The sequence below is a fragment of the Erythrolamprus reginae genome, unplaced genomic scaffold (assembly GCF_031021105.1).
Source record: "Erythrolamprus reginae isolate rEryReg1 unplaced genomic scaffold, rEryReg1.hap1 H_17, whole genome shotgun sequence".
Lineage (NCBI taxonomy): Eukaryota > Metazoa > Chordata > Lepidosauria > Squamata > Dipsadidae > Erythrolamprus > Erythrolamprus reginae.
Window position 1 is genome coordinate 538334 of NW_027248470.1, and position 24882 is coordinate 563215.

At 42.0% G+C, this 24882-nt stretch overlaps 1 protein-coding gene across 1 annotated transcript in view; it reads right to left on the reverse strand.

The window, feature by feature from the left end:
* LOC139155362 (plexin-B1-like) overlaps positions 1-24882 on the reverse strand; it is a 229951-nt gene that overhangs the window by 107317 nt on the left and 97752 nt on the right. The window contains exons 4-5 of the mRNA XM_070730495.1: positions 13869-14051; positions 1145-1273 (exon numbers count right to left, since the gene is read on the reverse strand). Coding sequence (XP_070586596.1) covers positions 1145-1273; positions 13869-14051 — 312 coding nt within the window. The remainder of the gene's footprint in view (positions 1-1144; positions 1274-13868; positions 14052-24882) is intronic.

Here is a 24882-nt window from a genome sequence, read left to right on the forward strand (position 1 = left end):
AGTCTTAAATCCTGGAGTCTTTGGGAAAAAGTAGATTACAAGATGAGAGATAAATTGAAGGAAAGTATGTTGGTGAGACAGGCCCCTTCTCCAAATCCCATATCCATTTTAAGATTACAGTACATCTTTATTTCAGTTTGAGCTTAACGCTTTTGTTATTTCCCCAGTAAATACCGCTTTAACCATGGCAAAAGTATATGACCTGAAGTCTCCATAGCAACCATCCAAACACCAGTGGGCTAATAACATCTGAAAGGCCGTGATTATATTTAAATGTATTTCAAGTTGCAAGCAAGAACATCCCTTATTTTAAAATGAAGTACCAAATACTGATTACCAAATACTTATTTCCTGTTCATTTCCACAAGGATGTTTCTCTAAGATTATTGATCAAATTCTAATTAAATATATATTAAGACGCCTCTATTTTATTTTATCCTATGGGCACACACATTTGCACGCTAGATATGCCAATCAATTCCTTAAGTTGATTTACTCCAGCTGTTCCACAAAACTCGAGCTAAGGCTTGTAAACCTTATGTCTACATTGCTTTATTTCTCTTGAGATCTTACATCGGGGGGCTTTATTTTCAATTTTATTTCAAAATGAAATGCAACCCCATAGGTCAAACTGAAGTAATACACAGCTTTCGCTTCTGGCACAGGGGCCTTCAATATTCAACAATCGTCTGGATATTACGATTTTTATTCATGGATGCGTATTTTTCATCCTTTACACAGGCCTGGAAATCTATGGCTCCTTTAACAACCTGTGGACTTCAATTCCCAGAATTCCATGGAATCCAGGAAGTGATCACCTTGGCGTCCTTAACAACCTGCCCGTGATGTCAAGGCTCCGCCCCCGGAATCTCTTTGTGGGAGGGATTCCCCAGCTCATTCAAAGGGAGGTCTTCACATAAAAATAAACATTCTTATTTTTACGAAAAAGGACACCGCAGCAGCGCTGCAAGAAAAGAGCAGTCCTTTCACGTAAAAATAATGCTACTTGGTTCTTTTACTCTACTGATTAAGCATAACTTGTATAGAATGGAACGGAACAAAACGAAACAGAACAGAACAAGCTCTCTAATCATCGTATGATGTTTTTCCTCATCTCCATCAGCAGGTCCTCATGTATTCTCACCATTGACTGAGTCATGACATAGAGGTGCTCCTTCGGCTGGTCGAACAGGAGGTCTCGACATACTGCGCTGTTCGGCTGGATCATCAAAGAAGCATAGAGGATGGCCTCTTCTTTTGTTTTCATGTAGACCTGTAAGGCAACAAATCAAAATGACGAATGCTGAATTTAATTTAAAGGGGTAGAGGAACTAAGCAGCTCTTGGTGGATGCTCGTAAATCCTAATCCTTTGGTGAAAAAAAAGATTATATTTATACCCCTTTATCAGAAACCTTCCTCAATACTTAACGTTGCAGTCAAAGTAAACTAGAGATTGACACTACAGCACACAATCTTACAATAGTGTGAATACCCCCCAAAAAAATAGAAACATAGAAACATAGAAGATTGATGGCAGAAAAAGACCTCCATCTAGTCTGCCCTTATACTATTTCCTGTATTTTATCTTCGGATGGATGTATATATGTTTATCCCAGGCATGTTTAAATTCAGTTACTGTGGATTTACCAATCAGGTCTGCTGGAAGTTTGTTCCAAGCATCTACTACTATTTCAGTAAAATAATATTTTCTTACCTTCCTTCTAATCTTTTCGCCAACTAACCTCAGATTGTGCCCCCTTGTTCTTGTGTTCACTTTACTATTAAAAACACTTCCCTCCTGAACCTTATTTAACCCTTCAACCATAGTTCCCTCTAAGCTGAGCAGTGAGCAATCGCTCACTTAAAAATCATCATCAACTCAGAGTTTTCCAAACCTGCCCAGAAGCCGAGAGGGAAATTTTATTATTATTTCTGTGCCGCCCAGTCCCGAAGGGACTGCCGCTCAGACACTATACTTTTCCGCCCACCCCAAAAAAAAATTAGAAACACTGCCTTCAACATATTTAAATGTTTCGATCATGTCCCCCCTTTTCCTTCTGTCTTCCAGACTATACAGATTGAGTTCATTAAGTCTTTCCTGATAGGTTTTGTGCTTAAAACCTTCTACCATTCTTGTAGCCCGTCTTTGGACCCGTTCAATTTTATCAATATCTTTTTGTTGGTGAGGTCTCCAGAACTGAACACAGTATTCCAAATGTGGTCTCACCAGCGCTCTATACAGCAGGATCACAATCTCCCTCTTCCTGTTTGTTATATCTCTAGCTATGCAGCCAAGCATTCTACCTGCTTTCCCTACTGCCTGACTGCACTGTTCATCCATTTTGAGGCTGTCAGGAATCACTACCCCTAAATCCTTCTCTTCTGAAGTTTTTGCTAACACAGAACTGCCAATACAATACTCAGGTTGAGGATTCCTTTTGCCCAAGTGCACTATTTTACATTTGGAAACATTAAACTGCAGTTTCCATTGCTTTGACCACTTATCTAGTAAAGCTAAATCATTTGCCATATTACAGACCCCTCCAGGAATATCAACCCTATTGCACACTTTAGAGTCATCGGCAAATAGGCACACCTTCCCTGCCAAACCTTCCCCTATGTCACTCACAAAGATATTAAAAAGAATAGGACCCAGAACAGACCCTTGTGGCACACCACTTGTAACCAGGCTCAAATACACAGCACCAACCCAAGGTGCTTTTTTTTTTCAGGAAGGCAATTGGACTTCTTTGTTTTTGTTTGAAGGGGTTGTGCTTCTCATCCTGAAGAAGCTTCTTGGATGAGGAGCAAAACGTCTTCAAAGGAAAAAATCAGTAACTCTGGACGACTGGGAATCTCCGGAGACATTTAAGGCCAAAATCTCGCAAGCTCACTCAAACCTCAGAAAACTGTTAAAGGTCCTAATCTAAGATGTTTCATACTCTCCACTGAAATCCTATCAGTGCTGTGAAATCCTATCAATTTCAACCATCCTAATGTGTTTAATTAACCATTATTTAATTCTGGCAACTTTAAGTGCTCTTGATGATGGGCCCTGAGGCCTGGTGTTCACTGTCAAGTTCTGGTGCACATATCTTTGAAGACGTTTCCGTCAAAGTTAGTTACATTTCAGATTGATTAAAAAAAAAAAGACTGAGAAGAACCTGCGTTTGCCGTCTGTTCGCTGGGAATATTAGATCAAGAGAATGGTGTTAGGAAGAGAAACTTGCCATCTGGAAGGGGGCTGACGAAGGCCCCTCCCTCCCAATTCAGGTTTGTTAAAAAAAAGGCAGCTTGATGTAGAGTCCACAGCCTCAGAGCTGAAAGGGGAGTATGCAAACAATCGGACTTTTGAAAAAAGCAAAAGCAAATGGTTGCCAGATTTCTCAAAATGGGTGAGCAGTCTGGTCGGGTGGTAGGAAAAGCAAGTAGGATGCTTGGCTGCATAGCTAGAGGTATAACAAGCAGGAAGAGGGAGATTGTGATCCCTTATATAGAGTGCTGGTGAGACCACATTTGGAATACTGGGTTCAGTTCTGGAGACCTCACCTACAAAAAGATATTGACAAAATTGAACGGGTCCAAAGACAGGCTATAAGAATGGTGGAAGGTCTTAAGCATAAAACGTATCAGGAAAGACTTAATGAACTCAATCTGTATAGTCTGGAGGACAGAAGGAAAAGGGGGGACATGATCGAAACATTTAAATATGTTAAAGGGTTAAATAAGGTCCAGGAGGGAAGTGTTTTTAATAGGAAAGTGAACACAAGAACAAGGGGGCACAATCTGAAGTTAGTTGGGGGAATGATCAAAAGCAACGTGAGAAAATATTATTTTACTGAAAGAGTAGTAGATGCTTGGAACAAACTTCCAGCAGACGTGTTTGGCAAATCCACAGTAACTGAATTTAAACATGCCTGAGATAAACATATTTCCATCCTAAGATAAAATACAGGAAATAGTATAAGGGCAGACTAGATGGACCATGAGGTCTTTTCCTGCCGTCAGTCTTCTATGTTTCTATGTTTCTAAAGCAGAGCCAGGGGAGAGAAGCTGGGCTGGTGTTCACTGCATTAAACAGATGTGGCTGGACATGTACTTGCATTGGAACTGCTAGGATGATATTCCCCACTTGAGGAAATGAAATATAGATTTACAGATTACTAGCGTTGGAAGGGACCTTGTGGGTCATCTAGTCCAACCCCACGCAGGAGTCCCTATACCACTTCAGATAGATGGCAGGCCAATTTCCTCTTGAAGGTCTCAAATGTGGGCGCTCTCATGACCGCCACAGGCAAGATGTTCCAAGGGTTGATTGCTCTCACTGTTAGAAAGTTATTTCAAAGTTGAATATCTCCTTGGTCAGTTTCCATCCTTTTGTCGCACGAATCCCAGTGGCCGATTAGGTCCCACAGAGTTTGCCTTCTCCAGGTTCCGTCGACTAAACAATGTCGTCTGGCGGGACCCTGGCCCTCTGGAATCAGCTACCCCCCCAGAGATTAGGACTTGCCTTTTCTAAGTCATTAAAAACTCATCTCTGCCACCAGGCATGGGGAAATTAACACCACCACCCCAATTGTCAAGGTTGGTGTATGGTTTGATTTGATTGTGTGATAATTTTATCATAAGGGTTTTAAATTGTATTTTTAAAAATTGGATTTGTACACTGTTTATGTTGTTGTGAGCCGCCCCGAGTCTTTGGAGAGGGGCGGCATACAAATCTAATATATTATTATTAATTATTATTATCCATTGTTGTCTGGCCTTGCACTGCCTTGGAAAACAGCCTGACCCGCCTTCTTTCTGTAGTAGTACTTTCCTAGTCCTTCTATTAATGCAGCTTAGGATTGCATTGGCATTTTTGACTACTGCTGCACACAGTTGGCTCATGTTTAGCTGGTTGTCTACTAAAACTCCAAGATCCCTCTCGCAGTCACTGCTATTGTGGTTAGAGTAGTCCTCAATCTGCTGCACGAATCCCAGCGACCAGTTAGATCCCACAGAGTAGATCTTCTCCGGGTCCCGTCAACTAAACAATGTTGCTTGGCAGGACCTAGAGGAAGAGCCTTCTCTGTGGCGGCCCCAGTCCTCTGGAACCAACTCCCCCCAGAGATTAGAATTGCCCCCACCCTCCTCGCCTTTCGTAAGCTACTTAAAACCCACCTCTGTCGTCAGGCATGGGGGAATTGAGATCCTCTTTCCCCCTAGGCCTTTACAATTCTATGCATGGTATGTATGTATGTTTGGTTTTTACTTTAATGGGTTTTTAATAGTTTTTACTATTGGATTATTGTGTATACTGTTCTATTATTGTTGTTAGCTGCCCCGAGTCTCCGGAGAGGGGCGGCATACAAATCCAATAAATCAACAAATCAAATCAAACTTGTTACCTCTGAGGTCTCTTCCAACTCTTGTTATTCTGGCGGTAGTGCAACACACACAAAGGGCACGAACTAAAGCAGGGGTGTCAAACTCAAGGCCTGGGGGCCAGATCCAGCCCACAGTGAAGGACCGGCATGCGATGCCTCTGCCAGCAAAAACAGACCTCCGGAGGGTTGCATGCGGGCCCTCTCAAGCTCCGTTTTTGCTGGCAGAGGGTTGCAGGATGCTGCTGCATCCCAAAACTTAGCACAGGAGCCCGTTTTCTCTGTCAGAGCGCTTGGGTCACCATAGGTGCCCTTGACACAAGTGACATTGAGTTGCCTCCGGCCACTCCGAAGTCAAACCCAACCCTGATGGGGTTTTTTTAGCTTGTTTATATATTGCTTTTTTATATATATAATTTTTTAATTGATTTTTATAATTGTTCTGGTTTCTGGTAGAAATTTAGCAATTACAAATAACTCTTATTAAATGGATTATTTCATGAATAAAGAAACTCCATTTATTTCTCTGCTCTTCTCGAATTCAAACACATTTCATACAGGCACTTATCTGTTGGTCAGTTATCTCCCTTAACTGCATTTCTCACATTCCTTCTTCTCCACTTAACAAGATTTATTTTCCTAAATGCATGATCTCTAAAAACAGCAGCCCTGACTCTTAATCAACACAAAATACTTTTGCTTACTTGAGAGCGGCAAGAAAAATATCCATTTTTTTCACACTCAACGTTGAAACTCCACCCTTTTTCCCCACTGACCCCCTGACGTGCCAAATACATCACTACAGTATTTAACCCATTCCTCTCCTTAATATCTTCTTCCAGACCTGTGTTCTCTACATTTTTGGGCCCTTCTGAATTTAGGGTTAACCCAGCGAGCGTCTGATTCTCCCTCGCTAGATCCTGAACTCATAGCCCCATCCTGTGGCTGGCCTCCCACCTGTTCTACTACTGTAACCCCGGGCCCCCCCACTAATTCATAAACACTATCTGAATCCGAGTCCTCAATATCTTCATCATCCTCCAACTGACCAGGAGTATGTACAACAACAATAATAATAAAACATCTACACAATACATAACAATGTGCTCAATGCTCAAGGTGCCCACCACCAAGCAACATTCATACCCCTCCACCAAAATGGGGAAATTTTCTATATGCCATTTTAACTTAAGAGCAGTATATCTATTTACATATTATAAAGTAATTCTAATTTATTCTTTATACTTTGGTCTCAAATTCGACTAACCACCTATCCCCTTACCTTGTCCCATCGTCCCATCAGTTCCCGCAAATTAATTTTGTTGGCCGAAACATGGTGGATCATATTCAGTTTGAGATTATGGATAAAAGGATGAATTCAGCCAACGAAACCCAACCCTGATGTTGGCCCTCAATGAAATTGAGTTTGACACCCCTGAACCAAAGGAAAAGAATTCTAGTGGAGTGTGATTCAAACTTGGCAACTTTAGGAGGCATGGAATGAATTCCTGAATAATAATAATATTATTATTAATAATAATAATTAGATTTGTATGCCGCCCCTCTCCGTAGATTCGGGGTGGCATACAAATACCGAACCATCATGGAGAATTCAGGAATAGAACTCGACACCTCTTTCAAGTTTATTTATTTTATTTTATTTATTTCTTTATTTTGTCCAATACACAATGAGGGTTTTAGTGGGTATATATCTATATACACATAGTAAAATACATGGTGAAGGTTATAGAGGAGATACTCATAGTAAAATATATCTAAGAAATAATAGAAAAGAAGATAAAGTAATAGAACATATCAATGAAAGAATAGAAGAAGAGATATAGTAATAGAAGAAAGGTATAGGAGATGTAGGAGAGCAATAGGACAAGGGACGGAAGGCACTCTAGTGCACTTGAAAAAAATATTGTCCCAGTGAGTATAGAAAGAAGGCGGAAGGGTGCCATATCTGTTCACCTATTACAAGATCGTGCCAAGGAAACCACTTTTTCTTCAACAGCAGTGTGTGTAGCCATTGTGTCTGTCAAACCATTCTGAGCATGACATTTCCCTGACGTCCCATTTGCAGCGCAAAACTGTTACTCGCCATCCATTCCAAACCCAAAACTGCTGCTCAAAACCTTTTCTGGTCCTTGAAATAGAACTTTCATGCTTCCTGTGGGATTGGCAATGCGAGTTCGCATAGATCAAAAGAAACGCTTTGCACTCTTCCTACCCCACGACCTAGAGAGAATCCAGATGTGAAATAATGCTGATATGGCCTCAGGAAGAGGAAAGGGAACAATGAATTATTAAGAGTGGGGGAGAGAGAATTGCAAAGAGGGGGGAGAATTTCAAAATAATGCACTTTTGATGTTGTTAAATATAAGATGTGATAAAGAGAAACCATGCAGGGTAGAAACATATAAACACAGAAGATTGACGGCAGAAAAAGACCTCATGGTCCATCTAGTCTGCCCTTATACTATTTCCTGTATTTTATCTTACAATGGATATATGTTTATCCCAGGCATGTTTAAATTCAGTTACTGTGGATTTACCAACCACGTCTGCTGGAAGTTTGTTCCAAGGACCTACTACTCTTTCAGTAAAATAATATTTTCTCATGTTGCTTTTGATCTTTCTCCCAACTAACCTCAGATTGTGCCCCCTTGTTCTTGGGTTCACCTTCCTATTAAAAACACTTCCCTCCTGAACCTTATTTAACCCTTCAACATATTTAAATGTTTTGATCATGTCCCCCCTTTCTCTTCTGTCCTCCAGACCGATGTTTCCCAACCTTGGCCTCTTAAAGGTATCTGGACTTCAACTCCCAGAATTCCCCAGCCAGCATTCGCTGGCTGGGGAATTCTGGGAGTTGAAGTCCAAATATCTTCAAGTTGCCAAGGTTGGGAAACACTGCTCCAGACTATACAGATTGGCAAATGAAGTGAACGCAAATATAGAAAGTCTCAGGATAATGTTGTAGATCCAATCTGGGTTGGTCACTGGGACCAGAGGTTTAGTATTCCAAGCTTTCGGACTCAGATTAACAGAGTTGGAAGGGACCTCTATCCACCTTTTCTATCCCTTCTTCCACAATGTTGTTATGCAAAACATAAAGCCACCCGCATTTTCCTACCCTGAAGGGCTGCTTCTTTGCAGGTTGAAGCAAAACGTCTTTTATTTTTCCAGGTCTTTTAATATTGTGTTCATGCAGTTGCAATTTTCATCTTTTCCTTGGCTCTTTATCTTCTTACTGTTTTAACATTTGTGACACTATTCTGCATTTTGAACTACATTACAGTAGGTGCTGTAATATTTTTAAATCAACTCTTGCATTCTATAGTAGTGTTTCTTAACCTCTCCAACTTTAAATATGTGGACTTCAACTCCCAGAAGCGCTAGGTGGCGCTGATGCCCCAAAATGAAAGAAGTTAGGTTCTTTATGTAGGCTGAGTGACAGCAAAAAGCATTGCGGTGGGACCAGGTGTGTCCATGGAGGAACCATGGGGAGCAGACGGGTGATGTGTAGATGATGATGATAGTTCTCAACTTACAATCGTCCATTTAGTGAAAAGTCTGTAGAGATCCTCAGTCATCCAGGTCATGGTTGTCCCAAAGGTGCCTTTTTTTCAGGAGGCTACCCACCACCCCTTATCCCAGAGGTCTTTAAACTTGGCAATTGGCTGGCTGAAGAATTCTGGGAGTTGAAGTCCACAAGTCTTAAAGTTGCCAAGTTTGTGGAACCCTGCACTATCCTGTCAGAGCTGACGTTCCTAATATGATTGGATTGCTTATTTGTACCCGGACTATTTGTACCTAGTAGCGGGTTGCTACCGGTATTGTAAAGGACGCACCAGTAGCGATCGCTGGGCTATGCGTGCAGCTTTGGTTATCTTGCATATGTACATGTGTGTGTGTGTGTCGCAGTGTGTTTTTGTTTCTGTGCATGCGCAGGAAGCAAATCTCGTGAGGGGACTGACTGACGTGTGAGATTTTGGTGATTTTTTTGCCTCTGCGCATGCGCAGAAGCAAAAAAAACCATTGAAATTTCTCTCACACGTATATCCCCTGACACAGGAATGAGATTTTGCCGATTTTTTGCCTCACTGCATGCGCGGAAGCAAAATAATCACCGAAATTTCTCTTGCATGTACATTCCCCTCACACACGGATGAGATTTTGGTGATTTTTTGCCTCTGCGCATGCGCAGAACCAAAAGAAATCACTGAAATTTCTCTAACACATATATCCCCTCACACATTAATGAGATTTTGGCAATATTTTGCCTCACTACATGCGCGGAAGCAAAAAAATCACCGAAATTTCTCTTGCATGTGCATTCTTCTCACACACTGATGAGATTTTGCCCATTTTTTGTCTCACTGCATGCGCGGAAGCAAAAAAATCACCGAAATTTCTCTCACATGTGCATTCCCCTCACACACGGATGAGATTTTGCCCATTTTTTGCCTCACTGCATGCGCGGAAGCAAAAAAATCACCGAAATTTCTCTTGCATGTGCATTCTTCTCACACACGGATCAGATTTTGCCCATTTTTGGCCTCACTGTCTGCACGGAAGCAAAAGAAATTACCGAAATTTCTCTCACATGTGCATTCCCCTCACACACGGATGAGATTTTGCCCATTTTTTGCCTCACTGCATTCACGGAAGCAAAAGAAATCACCGAAATTTCTCTCACATGTGCATTCCCCTCACACATGGATGAGATTTTGCCCATTTTTTGCCTCACTGTATGCACGGAAGCAAAAGAAATTACCGAAATTTCTCTCACATGTACATTCCCCTCACACACGGATGAGATTTTGCCCATTTTTTGCCTCACTGCATTCACAGAAGCAAAAAAAAATCACCGAAATTTCTCTCATATGTGCATTCCCCTCACACATGGATGAGATTTTGCCCATTTTTTGCCTCACTGCATTCACGGAAGCAAAAGAAATCACCGAAATTTCTCTCACATGTGCATTCCCCTCACACACGGATGAGATTTTGCCCATTTTTTGCCTCAATGTATGCACGGAAGCAAAAGAAATCACCGAAATTTCTCTCACATGTGCATTCCCCTCACACACAGATGAGATTTTGCCCATTTTTTGCCTCACTGTATGCACGGAAGCAAAAGAAATCACCGAAATTTCTCTCACATGTGCATTCCCCTCACACAGGGATGAGATTTTGGTGATTTTTTGCCTCTGTGCATGTGTGGAAGCAAAAAGATCACCGAAATTTCTTTCGCGCGTGCATCCCCTCACACACGGATGAGATTTTGGTGATTTTTTTGCCTCACTGCATGCACGGAAGCAAAAAAATTGCAGAAATCTCTTGCGCGTGCATTCCCTCCTCTCTGTGACATCCCCTTGTATACTTGTAGACTGCTATCATGTCCGCTCTGGCCCTCCTTTTCTCTAGGCTGTTCATGCCTAGTTCCCGCAGTCTCTCTTCGTAAGTCTTGGTTTCCAGTCCTTTAATCATCTTGGTTGCTCTTTTCTGCACCTTCTCCAGAGTTTCAATGTCTCTTTTGAAGTGCGGTGACCAGAACTGAACACAGTACTCCAGGTGTGGTCGGACCAGGGCATAGTAGAGTGGTATTAAGACTTCCCTGGTCTTGGAATGTATTCCCCTGTTGATGCAGCTTAGGATTGTGTTGGCTTTTTTAGCTGCTTCTGCACATTGTTGGCTCATGTTTAGTTGATTGTCCACCAAGACTCCGAGGTCTCTTTCTCAGTCGCTACTGCTAAGAGGGGTTTCTCCCAGGTTATTTGAATACTGCTCATATCTGTGTGAATATTAGCTGGATATCTATAACCTCCACGTTTAGCCTCTGTAACTCTGCTAACTCCCTAATACTTAACATTATAAGTTCGAGGTCCAGTTGTAAACCTGCCTTTTCAGCACCGTCGTAGCTTTGGACCGTAGCTGAATGAGGCAATGGTAAGGATGGATTTACCTGTATTGCAAAGCCTCAGAACATCTTTTTGTCTGACAGGACAGTCAGGCTAAATGACAACTGAGCTTTAGTCTGGACACCTATGATGATCTTGCAGTTTCAGTTTTTCTGATTTATAGTATGGAAACTGCATACCAGATACCGCGGAGTTCTTCTTTTTCATGAACCCACCCAAAATAATTGCCATTCTGGATTGCAAAATCTTCCTTTTTTAAAAAAAAAAGAAAGAAAAAAAGAAAGGAAAGCATTTCTGGGGGATAGCTGAGGGGAAAAAATGTAGTTCTAAATCTTGAGTCAAGGTTGTATTAAATGCCATTGCCACTAATGCAGCGATAGATCAAATCAAGGTTCATATCGCAAGCTATTTATATGTGGAAAAATGAACTCAGTGACTTTTCCAAATTCAGAAATTTACCTACTTTTCAAAGAAACCGTACATTTTATCAAATATACAACACAGGAAAGAGTGTTTTATACACCTACCTGCATTGCCAAAAAGAAGAAAAAATATTTGGGATATGTAACAGAATAATAAGAACAGAAAGTATTTTTCTATGATTTACATCAAACACAGATATTGGTGCCAATTGAAGAATCTCAGACTCTAAGAATTTTCTTCAGGTTTCTGGTCATCAATGAGGCTGTGTGAAAAAATCTCAGGATTCACTCAGTTCGCAGTAGCCACTCCCGGTTGATGTCAGGGTAATTAAAATCCCCCATTACTATTGTGATGTGCTTCCTACATACCTTAGTTAGCTGACTAGCAAAATGTTCATCTACTTCCTCTGTTTGGGTGGGTGGCCTATAGTGTAGACATGTGATGGCTAACCTTTTTTCCCTTGAGTGCCGAAAGGGCGTGAGTGCGAGCACCCACGCCCGCACCCATAATTAGTTGAGGTTTGACTACTGTAACGCTCTCTACATGGGGCTACCTTTGAAGAGTGTTCGGAAACTTCAGATCGTGCAGAACACAGCTGCGAGAACAATCATGGGCTTCCCCAGATATGCCCATGTTACACCAACACTCCACAGTCTGCATTGGTTGCCGATCAGTTTCCGGTCACAATTCAAAGTGTTGGTTATGACCTATAAAGCCCTTCGTGGCATCGGACAGAATATCTCCGGGACCGCCTTCTGCCACACGAATCCCAGCGACCGGTTAGGTCCCACAGAGTTGGCCTTCTCCGGGTCCCGTCGACTAAACAATGTCGCAAACTCCTAAAACCCCACATCTGCCACCAGGCATGGGGAAATTGATTCCCCTTGGCCGCTCCGTTTCATGTATGGTTTGTTTGGGTTGCATGAATGATTTTAATCAAGGGCTTTTTAAACTGTTCTGCTTTTTTAATCATTGGATTTGTATTTTGTGTTCCTGTTGTGAGCCGCTTCGAGTCTTTGGAGAGGGGCGGCATACAAATCAAAATAATAATAATAATAATAATAATAATAATAATAATAATAATTTTTTTAAAAAATGGCACAGATGATCCACTGGAACTTGTGCCGGAACTACCATTTACCAGTGGCAAAGAACTGGTGGGATCATAATCCTGAGAAAGTGGTCGAAAATGAGCAAGCAAAACTACTACTGTGGGGCTTCCGACTTCAGACTGACCGAATTCTGAACACACCAGACATCCTGATTGTAGAGAAAAGGTAAGTATGGATCATTGACATCGCAATCCCAGGAGACAGCAGAATTGAGGAGAAGCAGCTAGAGAAATTAGTGAAATACGAAGATCTAAAAATCGAGCTGCAACGACTCTGGCATAAGCCAGTGAAAGTGGTCCCAGTGGTACTTTGCACGCTGGGCGCAGTGTCAAAGGATCTCAGCGGACATTTGAAAACCATCGGAATTGACAAAATCTCCATCTGTCAATTGCAAAAGGCCGCTCTACTGGGATCGACAAACATAATTCGCCGCTACATCACGCAGTCCTAGGTGCTTGGGAAGCTTCCGACTAGTGATGAAATACGAAATCCAGCATAGTGATCTCGTTTGCTGTGTTGTATTGATATAATAATAATAATAATAATAATAATAATAATAATAATAATAATAATAGTTCAATGTCTGGGGAGGGCGAAAACAGCTTCCCCTGCCCCTCGGAGGCTGGAAAAGGCCTGTTTCACAACCTTTTGTGGGCCCAGTAGCTCTTGTTTCAACCTCCCCAGGCTCCAAAGGTTTCCCTGGAGCCAGGGAAGGGTAAAAACGCCCTCCCCCATTCCCCCAGAGAATCTCTGGAAGACAAAAACGTTGTCCCAGAGCTTCTGTGTGAGCCAAAAATCAGCTGACCAGCACACACATGCGTGTTGGATCTGAGCTAGGACAATGGCTTGTGTGCCAACAGATAGGGCTCCACATGCCACCTGTGACACCCGTGCCATAGGTTTGCCATCACTGGTATAGACCTATGGCAATGTCATTTCCCCCACCCCCTTTAATATTGACCCAAATGCACATATAAGCATACATATGCACACTTTCTATATAAGCACGCTTTCTTCTCGGGTCTGAGATAACTACCTTGTGTAGTTGGCCTTGGCTGTCACCCAGGAAAACAACGGTGTGTCCATCTTCAGTGCTGGCAGCCACGGCAGTTAGTTGGGCATTTGTTTTTTCCAGGACTGGCGTTGCTTCAAGTGGCACTCGACTCGCCATGGGACTGGGAGTGTGGTCCGAACCACAAGGATAGGCAGCCAAAGTGTCCTTTGGATGAAGGAAGAAAAAAAAAAGTTCAGTGGTTTTGACACACATATCATGGTAGGGTTCAAGGAAACTCAAGGGGACACAATCTGAAGTTAGTTGGGGGAAAGATCAAAAGCAACATGAGAATATATTATTTTACTGAAAGAGTAGTAGATCCTTGGAACAAACTTCCAGCAGACGTGGTTGGTAAATCCACAGCAACTGAATTTAAACATGCCTGGGATAAACATATATCGACCCTAAGATAAAATACAGAAAATAGTATAAGGGCAGACTAGATGGACCATGAGGTCTTTTTCTGCCGTCAGACTTCTATGATTCTATGTTTCTATTCCTGCCAAAAGTAGAGTTTCTCCACCATGGCAATTTTAAGATGTGTGGACTTTCCCAGCTAGCATGGTGGCTAGAGAATTCCGGGGGTTGAAATTCAGACATCTCAAAGCTACCAAGGTCGAATAAACCTGGCTAAGTGGGATGTAAGTAGATGGGGAACAGAATACAAAATCACAAGAAGTTTTTGTAGCACACCAACAAAGCTTTCTCCTTCCATAATTTCAACAAAGATTGTTTCCTCACATTTAATAGTAGGAACAACAGAGGTTTTTACCCCCTTGGCTGATGTTTGACATAGGAACTCAGATAATAATGATTTTCCATAATTACTACCATCATCTGCATATTTTGATTGTATTGTAATGTATGCATGGTTCTTTTTATGATATTATTGTTTTACTACATCGTTGATTTTATTGTCGTGTTTTAATTGCTCTTTTTTACTATTTTATTTACTTACTTACTTACTTACTTACTTACTTACTTACTTACTTACTTACTTACTTACTTATTGGATTTGTATGCCGCCCCTCTCCGTAGACTCGGGGCGGCTAACAACAGTAACAAAAAACAGCATGTAAATCCAATACTAAAACAACTAAAAAACCCTTATTGTAAAACCAAACATACATACAAACAAACATACCATGCATAAATTGTAAAGGCCTAGGGGGAAAGAATAACTCAGTTCCCACATGCCTGACAGCAGAGGTGGGTTTTAAGGAGCTTACGAAAGGCGAGGAGGGTGGGGGCAATTCTAATCTCTGGGTGGAGTTGGTTCCAGAGGGCTGGGGCCGCCACAGAGAAGGCTCTCCCCCTGGGCCCCGCCAAACAACATTTTGCTGTATTTATGACTGTTGTTAGCCGCTGTGAGTCCATTTTGGAATGAGCGGCAAATTAATTAATTAATTAATTAATTATGTAAACAGCTTCCAGCTGTTAAGTGGTGGAGACAATGTACAATTATTAGACAAAACTATTTGAAAATATAATGTACTCATATTCACCATCTGGGTAATTGGTCATGTTCCCTGTGGATTGTATATAAAGGCATACATTAATTAATGTAGCAAAATGTAATGTGTCTAAGGAAAAAAAATAAAAATAAAAAATCTAAGAGAGCAATATCTGGGAATAAAATAAATAAATCAGAATCCAATGCATTCATCACAATGCAATCAGGAGACAATGTCAGAAACAAAACCTTAACAAAAATTGTTTTCATCGCTGGCTGAAAGCATGGTCAAGACCTCTTTACCAGAAGATTTTCCAGGATTTCACACATCCCAGCGACCGGTTAGGTCACACAGAGTCGGTCTCCTCCAGGCCCCATCAGCTAAACAATGCTGACTGGTGGGTCCATGGGGGAGAGCCTTCTCTGTTGCGGCCCCGGCCTTCTGGAACCAACTCCCCCCGGAGATCCGTAAGGCCCCCAGTCTTCTTGCCTTTCGAAAGGCATTAAAAACACATCTATGCCTGCAGGCCTGAGGACTGTGAGCGAAAGCTTCTCTCCGGTTACTTGTATGAAACAAGAATGACTATCTGTTTTATTGGTGGGCTGTTAATATTTTTAATGTTTTAATAGTATTTATTACCATTGTATCTATTTTTATTTTTATTTTATTCTTGTGAGCTGCCCTGGGTCCGCGAGGAGTTGGGCCACCTATAAATCTAATAAATAAATAAATAGATTTGAAAATTAGGAGCAGATATGCATGGGAAGAGGTAGTAGACCTTTAACTATTTTGATTACAAGGCGCTTTGAAAATTTCATAGTAAAGAAGCAGCACAACAAACTCTATTCCAGAACAAACCAGCATCCAGGACAACCGATCAAAATGCTCAGTTATGTGGTCTCTAAATTGCAAAACAATCACTTGCTTATCTTCTGTGTTTTCCGAATTATGTGGCTTCTTCTGCTCTTTATAGAAACATAATAACATAGATGATTGACGGCAGAAAAAGACCTTGTGGTGCATCTAATCTGCCCTTATACTATTTCTTGCATTTGATCTTAGGATGGATCTGTGTTTAGCCCAGGCATGCTTAAATTCAGTTACTGTGGATTTACCAACCACGTCTGCTGGGAGTTTGTCCCAAGCACCTACTACTCTTTCAGTAAAATAATATTTTCTCACGTTGCTTCTGATCTTTCCCCCCAACTAACCTCAGATTGTGTCCCCTTGTTCTCAGATTGGAATCAACTCTCTCCAGAGATTCGAACAGCCCCCACCATCCTTGCCTTCCGTAAAATGCTGACGACTCACCTCTGTCGCCAGGCATGGCGATGACTACCTCCCCCCTTCATTGTGTTTTCTGACCTCTGTTGAACGATTAACTGGGTTGAATGTGTAGGATTGTGTAGTTGGGGATTTTATGACACTGTTTATGTTATATTAATGTTTAATTGACTTTTAAATTTTTATTAGATTTGTAATGTATTGTATTATTGCTATGTTGTGAGCCGCCCCGAGTCTCCGGAGAGGGGCAGCATACATATCTAATTAATAATAATAATAATAATAATAATAATAATTATTATTATTATTATTATTATTATTATTATTATTATTGTGCCCCCTTGTTCTTGGGTTCTCTTTCCTATTAAAAACACTTCCCTCCTGAACCTTATTTAACCCTTATTTAACCCTTTGACATATTTAAATGTTTCGATCATGTCCCCCCTTTTCCTTCTGTCCTCCAGACTATACAGATTGAGTTCACTAAGTCTTTCCTGATACGTTTTATGCTTAGGACCATTTTTGTAGCCCGTCTTTGGACCCATTCAATTTTATAAGAGTATAGCCAAATTTTCAGCCTCTTTTGGGGGTGGGGGGGAAGTGCTTCTTATACTCCGAAAAATACAGTAATTAGATTAATCCGAGAAAAACCCGAACATGTGATGCCAACACCCACTCATGAGCGTACCCAGAAAAAAAAAGTTACAAGAAGCTGATATATCCACTAAAATGGCAGGAAGGAACTTTAATAAAGTCTCTCGACAATCAGCTTTTTTTTAGGACACAGCACTCCTTTAAAGAAGGATTTATCATTTCCACTCCTCGTAGCCGGCCAAGTGGGCGCGGATCCAAAATGCATGAGCTTGGCTTCGCTCCTTCCAAGCAACCTGTCCATTTAGTCGCTTAGGCTGCGTGAACTGAAAACCATCATTTCTGGAGCATTGCCTATCTCTGTCATCTCACCAGCAACCTGTTTCTGAGTGGGAGTTCCTGGCTGGAAGACCCACCAGTTATTATACTCAGCAAAGTCCTTTGCAGACTTATGCAAAGGCTCTTTGCTTGGCAGGCTAGGTCAGTGATCTTCCACCTTTTTTGAGCTGCGGCACATTTTTTACATATACAAAATAATGGGGCACCTTGAGCGGGGGGGGGAGTGGGGGGGCTAAAAAAAAGTTTGGACAAAAAAAATCTATCCCTCTCTTCCTCCCTTTCGCTCTATTTCTCTCCCTCTTTCTCTCTCTTCCTTCCTTCCTCTCTTTTTTGCTCTCTTTCTATCTCTCCCTCCTTCCCTGCCTCTCTTTCTCTCTCTCTCTCTTGCTTGCTTTCTCTTTCTTTATCTTTCTCTCTTGCTTTCTTTCTCTTTCTTTCTCTCTCTCTCTTGCTTTCTTTTTCTTTCTCTATCTCTTTCTTTCTTTCTTTCTCTCTCTCTCTCTTGCTTTCTCTCTCTCTCTCTCTCTCTTGTTTTCTTTCTCTTTCTTTCTCTCTCTCTCTTGCTTTCTTTCTCTTTCTTTCTCTATCTCTTGCTTTCTTTCTCTTTCTTTCTCTCTCTTTCTTGCTTTCTTTCTCTCTCTCTCTTTCTCTCTCTTTCTTTCGTCCTCTTTCTTTCTCTCTCTCTCTTGCTTTCTTTCTCTTTCTTTCTCTATCTCTTTCTTTCTCTTTCTTTCTCTCTCTCTCTTTCTCTATCTCTCTCTTGCTTGCTTTCTTTCTCTTTCTTTCTCTATCTCTCTTGCTTTCTTTCTCTCTTTCTCTTACTTTCTTTCTCTTTCTCTCTCTCTCTTGCTTTCTTTCTCTTTCTTTCTCTCTCTTTCTGGCTTTCTTTCTCTCTCTCTCTTTCTCTCTCTTGCTGAGCTTTGCAGCACACGTGACCATGTCTCGCGGCACACTACTGTGCCGCGGCACACTGGTTGAAAAACACTGGGCTAGGTAGTACTTCAAGTCAACTCACAAGTGCAGTTAGACAGTTATCTCTCTCTGAATCACCACTTTGCATTTGGCTCTGGATAACAGGCGTCCATTGTTTCTGGGAGACAGGATATATAACTCACAACCCTGGGCAGAATCTGAAAGGAGATGGACTAATTTACAATGGAAAGCATATTGCTTCCTCCTACTAAATCTCCATTCTTCTTCTATGTTAACGTTGCAATAATTCAAACACAGCCTGAGCTCTATCACACTGTTATCACTTGCTGGTCATTCCTCACACCCATTTCCCCCCCCCCTCTAAATTTGCTCCCATCAACTTCAGATTGTAAATAAGAGTTCATTACCACTCCCTTAAGGTGTGAGCTGGGAGGACTTTATCAACCCTGAAGTTGCTATAAGTTGAATTGAATTGTGTTTTGAATTTATTAGATTTGTATGCCGCCCCTCACCCAAGACTCGGGGCGGCTCACAACAAGACAGTAATACAATACAATACAAATCTAACGTTAAAATTTAAACTAAACTAAAATACATGTAAAAAAGCCCCCATTAACTACACAGTCATACACACTCGGTCCAGCTGATCAATATAGAGGTCAGAGAAAAGGGGGGGGGAGGTTAATCCCGCCACGCCTGGCGGCAGAGATGGGTCTTTACCGACCATGTCTGCTGGAAGTTTGTTCCAAGCATCTACTGCTCTTTCAGTCAAATAATATTTTCTCATGTTGCTTCTGATCTTTCCCTCATCTAACTTCAGATTGTGTCCCCTTGTTCTTGTGTTCACTTTCCTATTAAAAACACTTCCCTCCTGGACCTTATTTAACCCTTTAACATATTTAAATGTTTCGATCATGCCCCCCCTTTTCCTTCTGTCCTCCAGACTATACAGATTGAGTTATAATTATTATTATTATTATTATTATTATTATTATTATTATTATTATTATTTATTAGATTTGTATGCCGCCCCTCTCCGAAGCCTCGGGGTGGCTCACAACAATAATTAAGTCTTTCCTGTTAAGTTTTATGTTTAAGACCTTCCACCATTCTTGTAGCCTGTCTTTGGACACGTTCAATTTTATCGATATTTTTTGGTAGGTGAGGTCTCCAGAACTGAACACAGTATTCCAAATGTGGTCTCACCAGCACTCTAAACAGCGGGATCACAATCTCCCTCTTCCTGCTTGTTATACCTCTAGCTATGCAGCCAAGCATCCTACTTGCTTTCCCTACCGCCTGGCTGCACTGTTCACCCATTTTGAGACTGTCAGAAATCACTCCCCCTAAATCCTTCTCTTCTGAAGTTTTTGCTAGCACAGAACTTCCATTTCGGGCTCTATTGGGCTACTGAGCATGCATGGAATCGGAAATTCATGGCAGCACATGCATACAACATCGCAATGCGAACCAGTGGCAAAGGTAAATGGAACCCACCACCCCTGCTGAGACCTCAATTATCTGTGTCTATATTATAGTGTGTGAACTATTAGGGAGGGGCCATCTTCACCCTCTTTCTCTCACAGGTAACACCTGAGTTTCCCCCCTATCTTTCTGGAATACGCCCCCCTCTCTCCTGGGGATCCAGCTCTCCTTGCTATCTCCCATTACAAGTCTTCAGTGTCAATAGCATTAGTGCAAACACTCAAAGGATGCCCTCTTTCAGAATTGTTCCCTGACCCGGACAGTCAAGATGTAGTCTAGACAGGGTTTCTGCAGCGTAGTTGCTCTGCCTGCCCTCTGGGATTTGATGGAAATGGAGTTCAGTTATTATCCTCCATTTAACACCCTTCCATACATTTTCCTATTGCTTCTTCTATCCCAAGGGTGTCAAACTCAAGGCCTGGGCCCGAATCTGGCCCGGGGAGTGCTTAGATCATCCTGGGAACAGCAAAAATCTAATAAATCTAATAAATAAATAAATAAATAAATCTAATAGATAGATAGATAGATAGATAGATAGATAGATAGATAGATAGATAGATAGATAGATAGATAGATAGATAGATAGATAGACAGACAGACAGACAGACAGACAGTGTTGTGATTCCGCCTGAGGCTCCTCAGGGACCGGCTGGATCTCTGCCGGATCCATGCCCAGAGGAGGAGGACAGTGAACAGGAGGGGGAGGACCAGGCAGACGGGGGAGAGGAACGTCAGGAAGAGGAGGAGGGAGAGCAGCCTGAGACCCCCGGGGGGGCCTCTCCCCAGCTAGTAGCCTGGATTCATTGGATGAAGACGCACAGGCTATAATAGACATGAGGCAGAGATGAGCAGCTCAAAGATGGGGCCAATTACAAAGGTATTTCCATCCCTGAATTGGCAACAGCTGGGTTTGGGTGTGGTTCTCCTCAGCAGGGTTGAAAAGGCAGGCCCGCCCTTACAGTCTTGTGGAGAGTTATCAATTGGGAGTCCTGTGACCTTGCTTCGATTCTCGGCGTCTCTGATCTTGGCTTGTGGCCTAGAAGTCTGGAAGACTTGGGGGAGGCGTGGGTTTTATTATCTCCAGCGTTGTTTTTGCCAGCAAGAATCCTGTTTTATTGCCTGGCCTTCGTGAAACCTCTGTGAAGCTTCAGAGTGTTCCTGTCTGTAAGAACAGTTTTTGTTACCTATGTTTGCTTTGAAGTATATAAACTGCCTTTGCTTTTTACCAGTGTGTCTGGCTACTCTTTTTGGTTGGTGTTGGCTTCTGGGGGGACCCAGACAGAACAGATAGATAGATAGATAGATAGATAGATAGATAGATAGATAGATAGATAGATAGATAGATAGATAGATAGATAGATAGATAGTCCAGTCTGCAATGCCTCTGCCAGCGATGCCTCCGATGTTAAAAACAGTGCTTAAGAGGGCTGTGCGTGGTCCTCCCGGGCTCCATTTTCAGCCGTGATGGCCTCCTGCAGGACTCTGCCATCAAAAAATGGAGCTTGTGCTCTTGTGAACTCAGTTTTTGCTGGCAGAGTGCTAGCAAAACATGCTACTGGCAAAAGTGCCATTTGATCAGATGAGTGACATGGAGCCTGATGCGACCATAGTTCCCTCTAAGCTGAGCAGTGAGCAATCGCTCACTTAAAAATCATCATCAACTCAGAGTTTTCCAAACCTGCCCAGAAGCTGAGAGGGAAAGAGTGAGAGGGAAGGAGAGAGAGAGGAAGAGAGAGAAACAGATAGAAAAAAGAGAGGAAGGAAAAGAGAAAGAAAAAGAATGGGAGTAAGGAAGAGAGAAAGAAAATCAAAATCTAGTTTGAAAGTAGCTCAACTATTTAAGTGGCATTTTGATATTGATAGAGTTGCCCTATTATGAGCTCACTGTTATAGACACACAGTACAGTATTTTATTTTGAAATTCTCTGAGGCAAAACAGGGTGGGTTTTTTATTTGTTTGTTTGTTTGTTTGTTTCTTTCTTTCTTTCTTATTTATTATTTATTTATTTATTTATTTATTATTTCTGTGCCACCCAGTCCTGAAGGGACTGCCGCTCAGACACTATACTTTTCCGCCCACCCCCCCAAAAAATTAGAAGGAACACTGGATGCGACCCTCAATGAAATTGAATTTTACACCCCTGTTGTTGTTATTGTTGTTGTTATTATTAATTAATTAATTAATTAATTAATTAATTAGATTTGTATGCCACCCCTCTCCGAAGAAGTGGGTTCTACTTAACTTTGCCACTGGTTCTACTTAACTCTGGGTTCTACGCAGCTTTGCCACTGGTTCTACTTAACTCTGGGTTCTACTTAACTTTGCCACTGGTTCTACATAACTCTGGGTTGTACTTAACTTTGCCACTAGTTCTACTTCACTCTGGGTTCTACTTAACTTTGCCACTAGTTCTACTTCACTCTGGGTTCTACTTAACTTTGTCACTGGTTCTACTTAACTCTGGGTTGTACTTAACTTTGCCACTGGTTCTACTTAACTCTGGGTTCTACTTAACTTTGCCACTAGTTCTACTTCACTCTGGGTTCTACTTAACTTTGTCACTGGTTCTACTTAACTCTGGGTTCTACTTAACTTTGTCACTGGTTCTACTTAACTCTGGGTTCTACTTAACTTTGCCAATGGTTCTACTTAACTCTGGGTTCTACTTAACTTTGCCACTGGTTCTACATAACTCTGGGTTCTACTTAACTTTGCCACTAGTTCTACTTCACTCTGGGTTCTACTTAACTTTGTCACTGGTTCTACTTAACTCTGGGTTCTACTTAACTTTGCCACTGGTTCTACTTAACTCTGGGTTCTACTTAACTTTGCCACTGGTTCTACTTAACTCTGGGTTCTACGTAGCTTTGCCACTGGTTCTACTTAACTCTGGGTTCTACTTAACTTTGCCACTGGTTCTACATAACTCTGGGTTCTACTTAACTTTGCCACTGGTTCTACTTAACTCTGGGTTCTACTTAACTTTGCCACTGGTTCTACTTAACTCTGGGTTCTACTTAACTTTGCCACTGGTTCTACTTAACTCTGGGTTCTACTTAACTTTGCCACTGGTTCGCATCACAACGTTTTGGCGAATGCACATACTCCGCTTCCGTGCGCGCTTCCTTTCATGAAATTTCACTTCTGAGTATGCTCAATAGCAGGATTCAGCCCGAAACACAGCTGAGCAGCTGAGCAGCTGAGCAGCTGTGCTTCCGGCGAACAGACAAAGCTCAGTGTTAACCCGGGGGCAGGCGGGAGGGCTCTTTTTCAAGTAGTGGAAGAGGAGAAGCCATCCAAACACAGAAAAATTAGCGAATAATTGCCAGGAAAAAGTGGCGGCGCCCACGGATCAGCACCAACCGAACTGGATCCATGATGCCATCGTTGCATCACCAGCGGGTTGCTAATGATTCGGGTGATCTGGTCCAAATTGGGAGGAACTCACCCCTGCCCTGTTCTATCCCCTTCCTTACCACCACCCCAAAACCAAAAAAAAAGAGAGAAAATAAGACAGTTAAACAGGCTGAGATGAAGTAGCTGCCTAACATCTTTTCAGGTCTGCTAGAGCACTGGTGAATGCATACAGTGTAATTAGCATGATTTATCTGAGCAAGAAACTCTGTATTTCAAGGACCAGATTTAATTAGAAAGCTGACCTAAGCCGGCTTCTTTATTTCGAGTCTTAATAGCAACACTCCAAGGCCAGGCAGTTGCAAAAAAAAACCCAAACTCCCGAAATCATTTTGAACTCAGTCACATGCCCTAATCCAGTGATAGCAAACCTATGGAACATCTGCTGGCACATGAGCTGTTGCCCTAGCTCAGAGCCAATATGCATGCACATGCTGGCTAGCTGATTTTTGGCCTTCTTTCCAGCTGTTTTTGCTCTCTCCAGGCTTCAGGAAAGCCTCCTAAACCATGGGGATGGTGAAAAATGGCCCAACGGGTCTACCGGAAGTCCAGAGGTTTCAGTGAGGCCTGGGCGCATTTGTGTGGGAGCAAAACAGGTGTGTGTGTGTTCATGCACGAGGGTAGGGCATTGCATTATGGGTATGGGCACGAATGTGCACCCTTTTGGCACCCAAGCCAAAAAAGCTTTGCCCTCATTGCCCTAGTCCAGGGCTAAGGTAAAGTCGGCTCTTCTATGACTTGTGGACTTCAACTCCCAGAATTCCTGAGCCAATCATGCTAGCTCAGGAATTCTGGGAGTTGAAGTCCACATGTCATAGAAGAGCCAACTTTGCCTACCCCTGCCCTAGTCCAATAATAGGCAATTCTAGATGTTTAGAATCACAATTCCAATAATAATAATAATAATAATGATGATGATGATGATGATGATGATGATGATGCATTAGCTGACAATGTGAAGGAGAGCAAAGAGTCAGCTTTGATGGAGGTCAACAATAGGAAGCTTCTCAAGGTGAAGCAACCTAAGGACTAGTACAGAAAAACTGTAACTCAATGTCCTATGGACAGTTGGCAGAACAAAGCATGGGCAGTTCTTGGAGAAGATTGAAGGCAAAGTGGATAAAGAAAAGACTTGGTCATGGCTTACAAGTGGAACACTCAAAAAGGAGACAGAAGGAGTAATACTGGCAGCACAAGAACAGACCATTAGAACAAATGCTGTCAAAGCCAGAATTGAAAAATCAACAGAAGATCCAAAGTGTAGACTCTGTAAAGAAACAGATGAAACAATCGATCACATACACAGCTGCTGCAAAAAAATCGCACAGACTGACTACAAGCATAGACATGATGCTGTGGCACAGATGATCCACTGGAACTTGTGCCGGAACTACCATTTACCAGTGGCAAAGAACTGGTGGGACCATAAGCCCGAAAAAGTGGTAAAAAATGAGCAAGCAAAACTACTGTGGGACTTCCAACTTCAGACTGACCA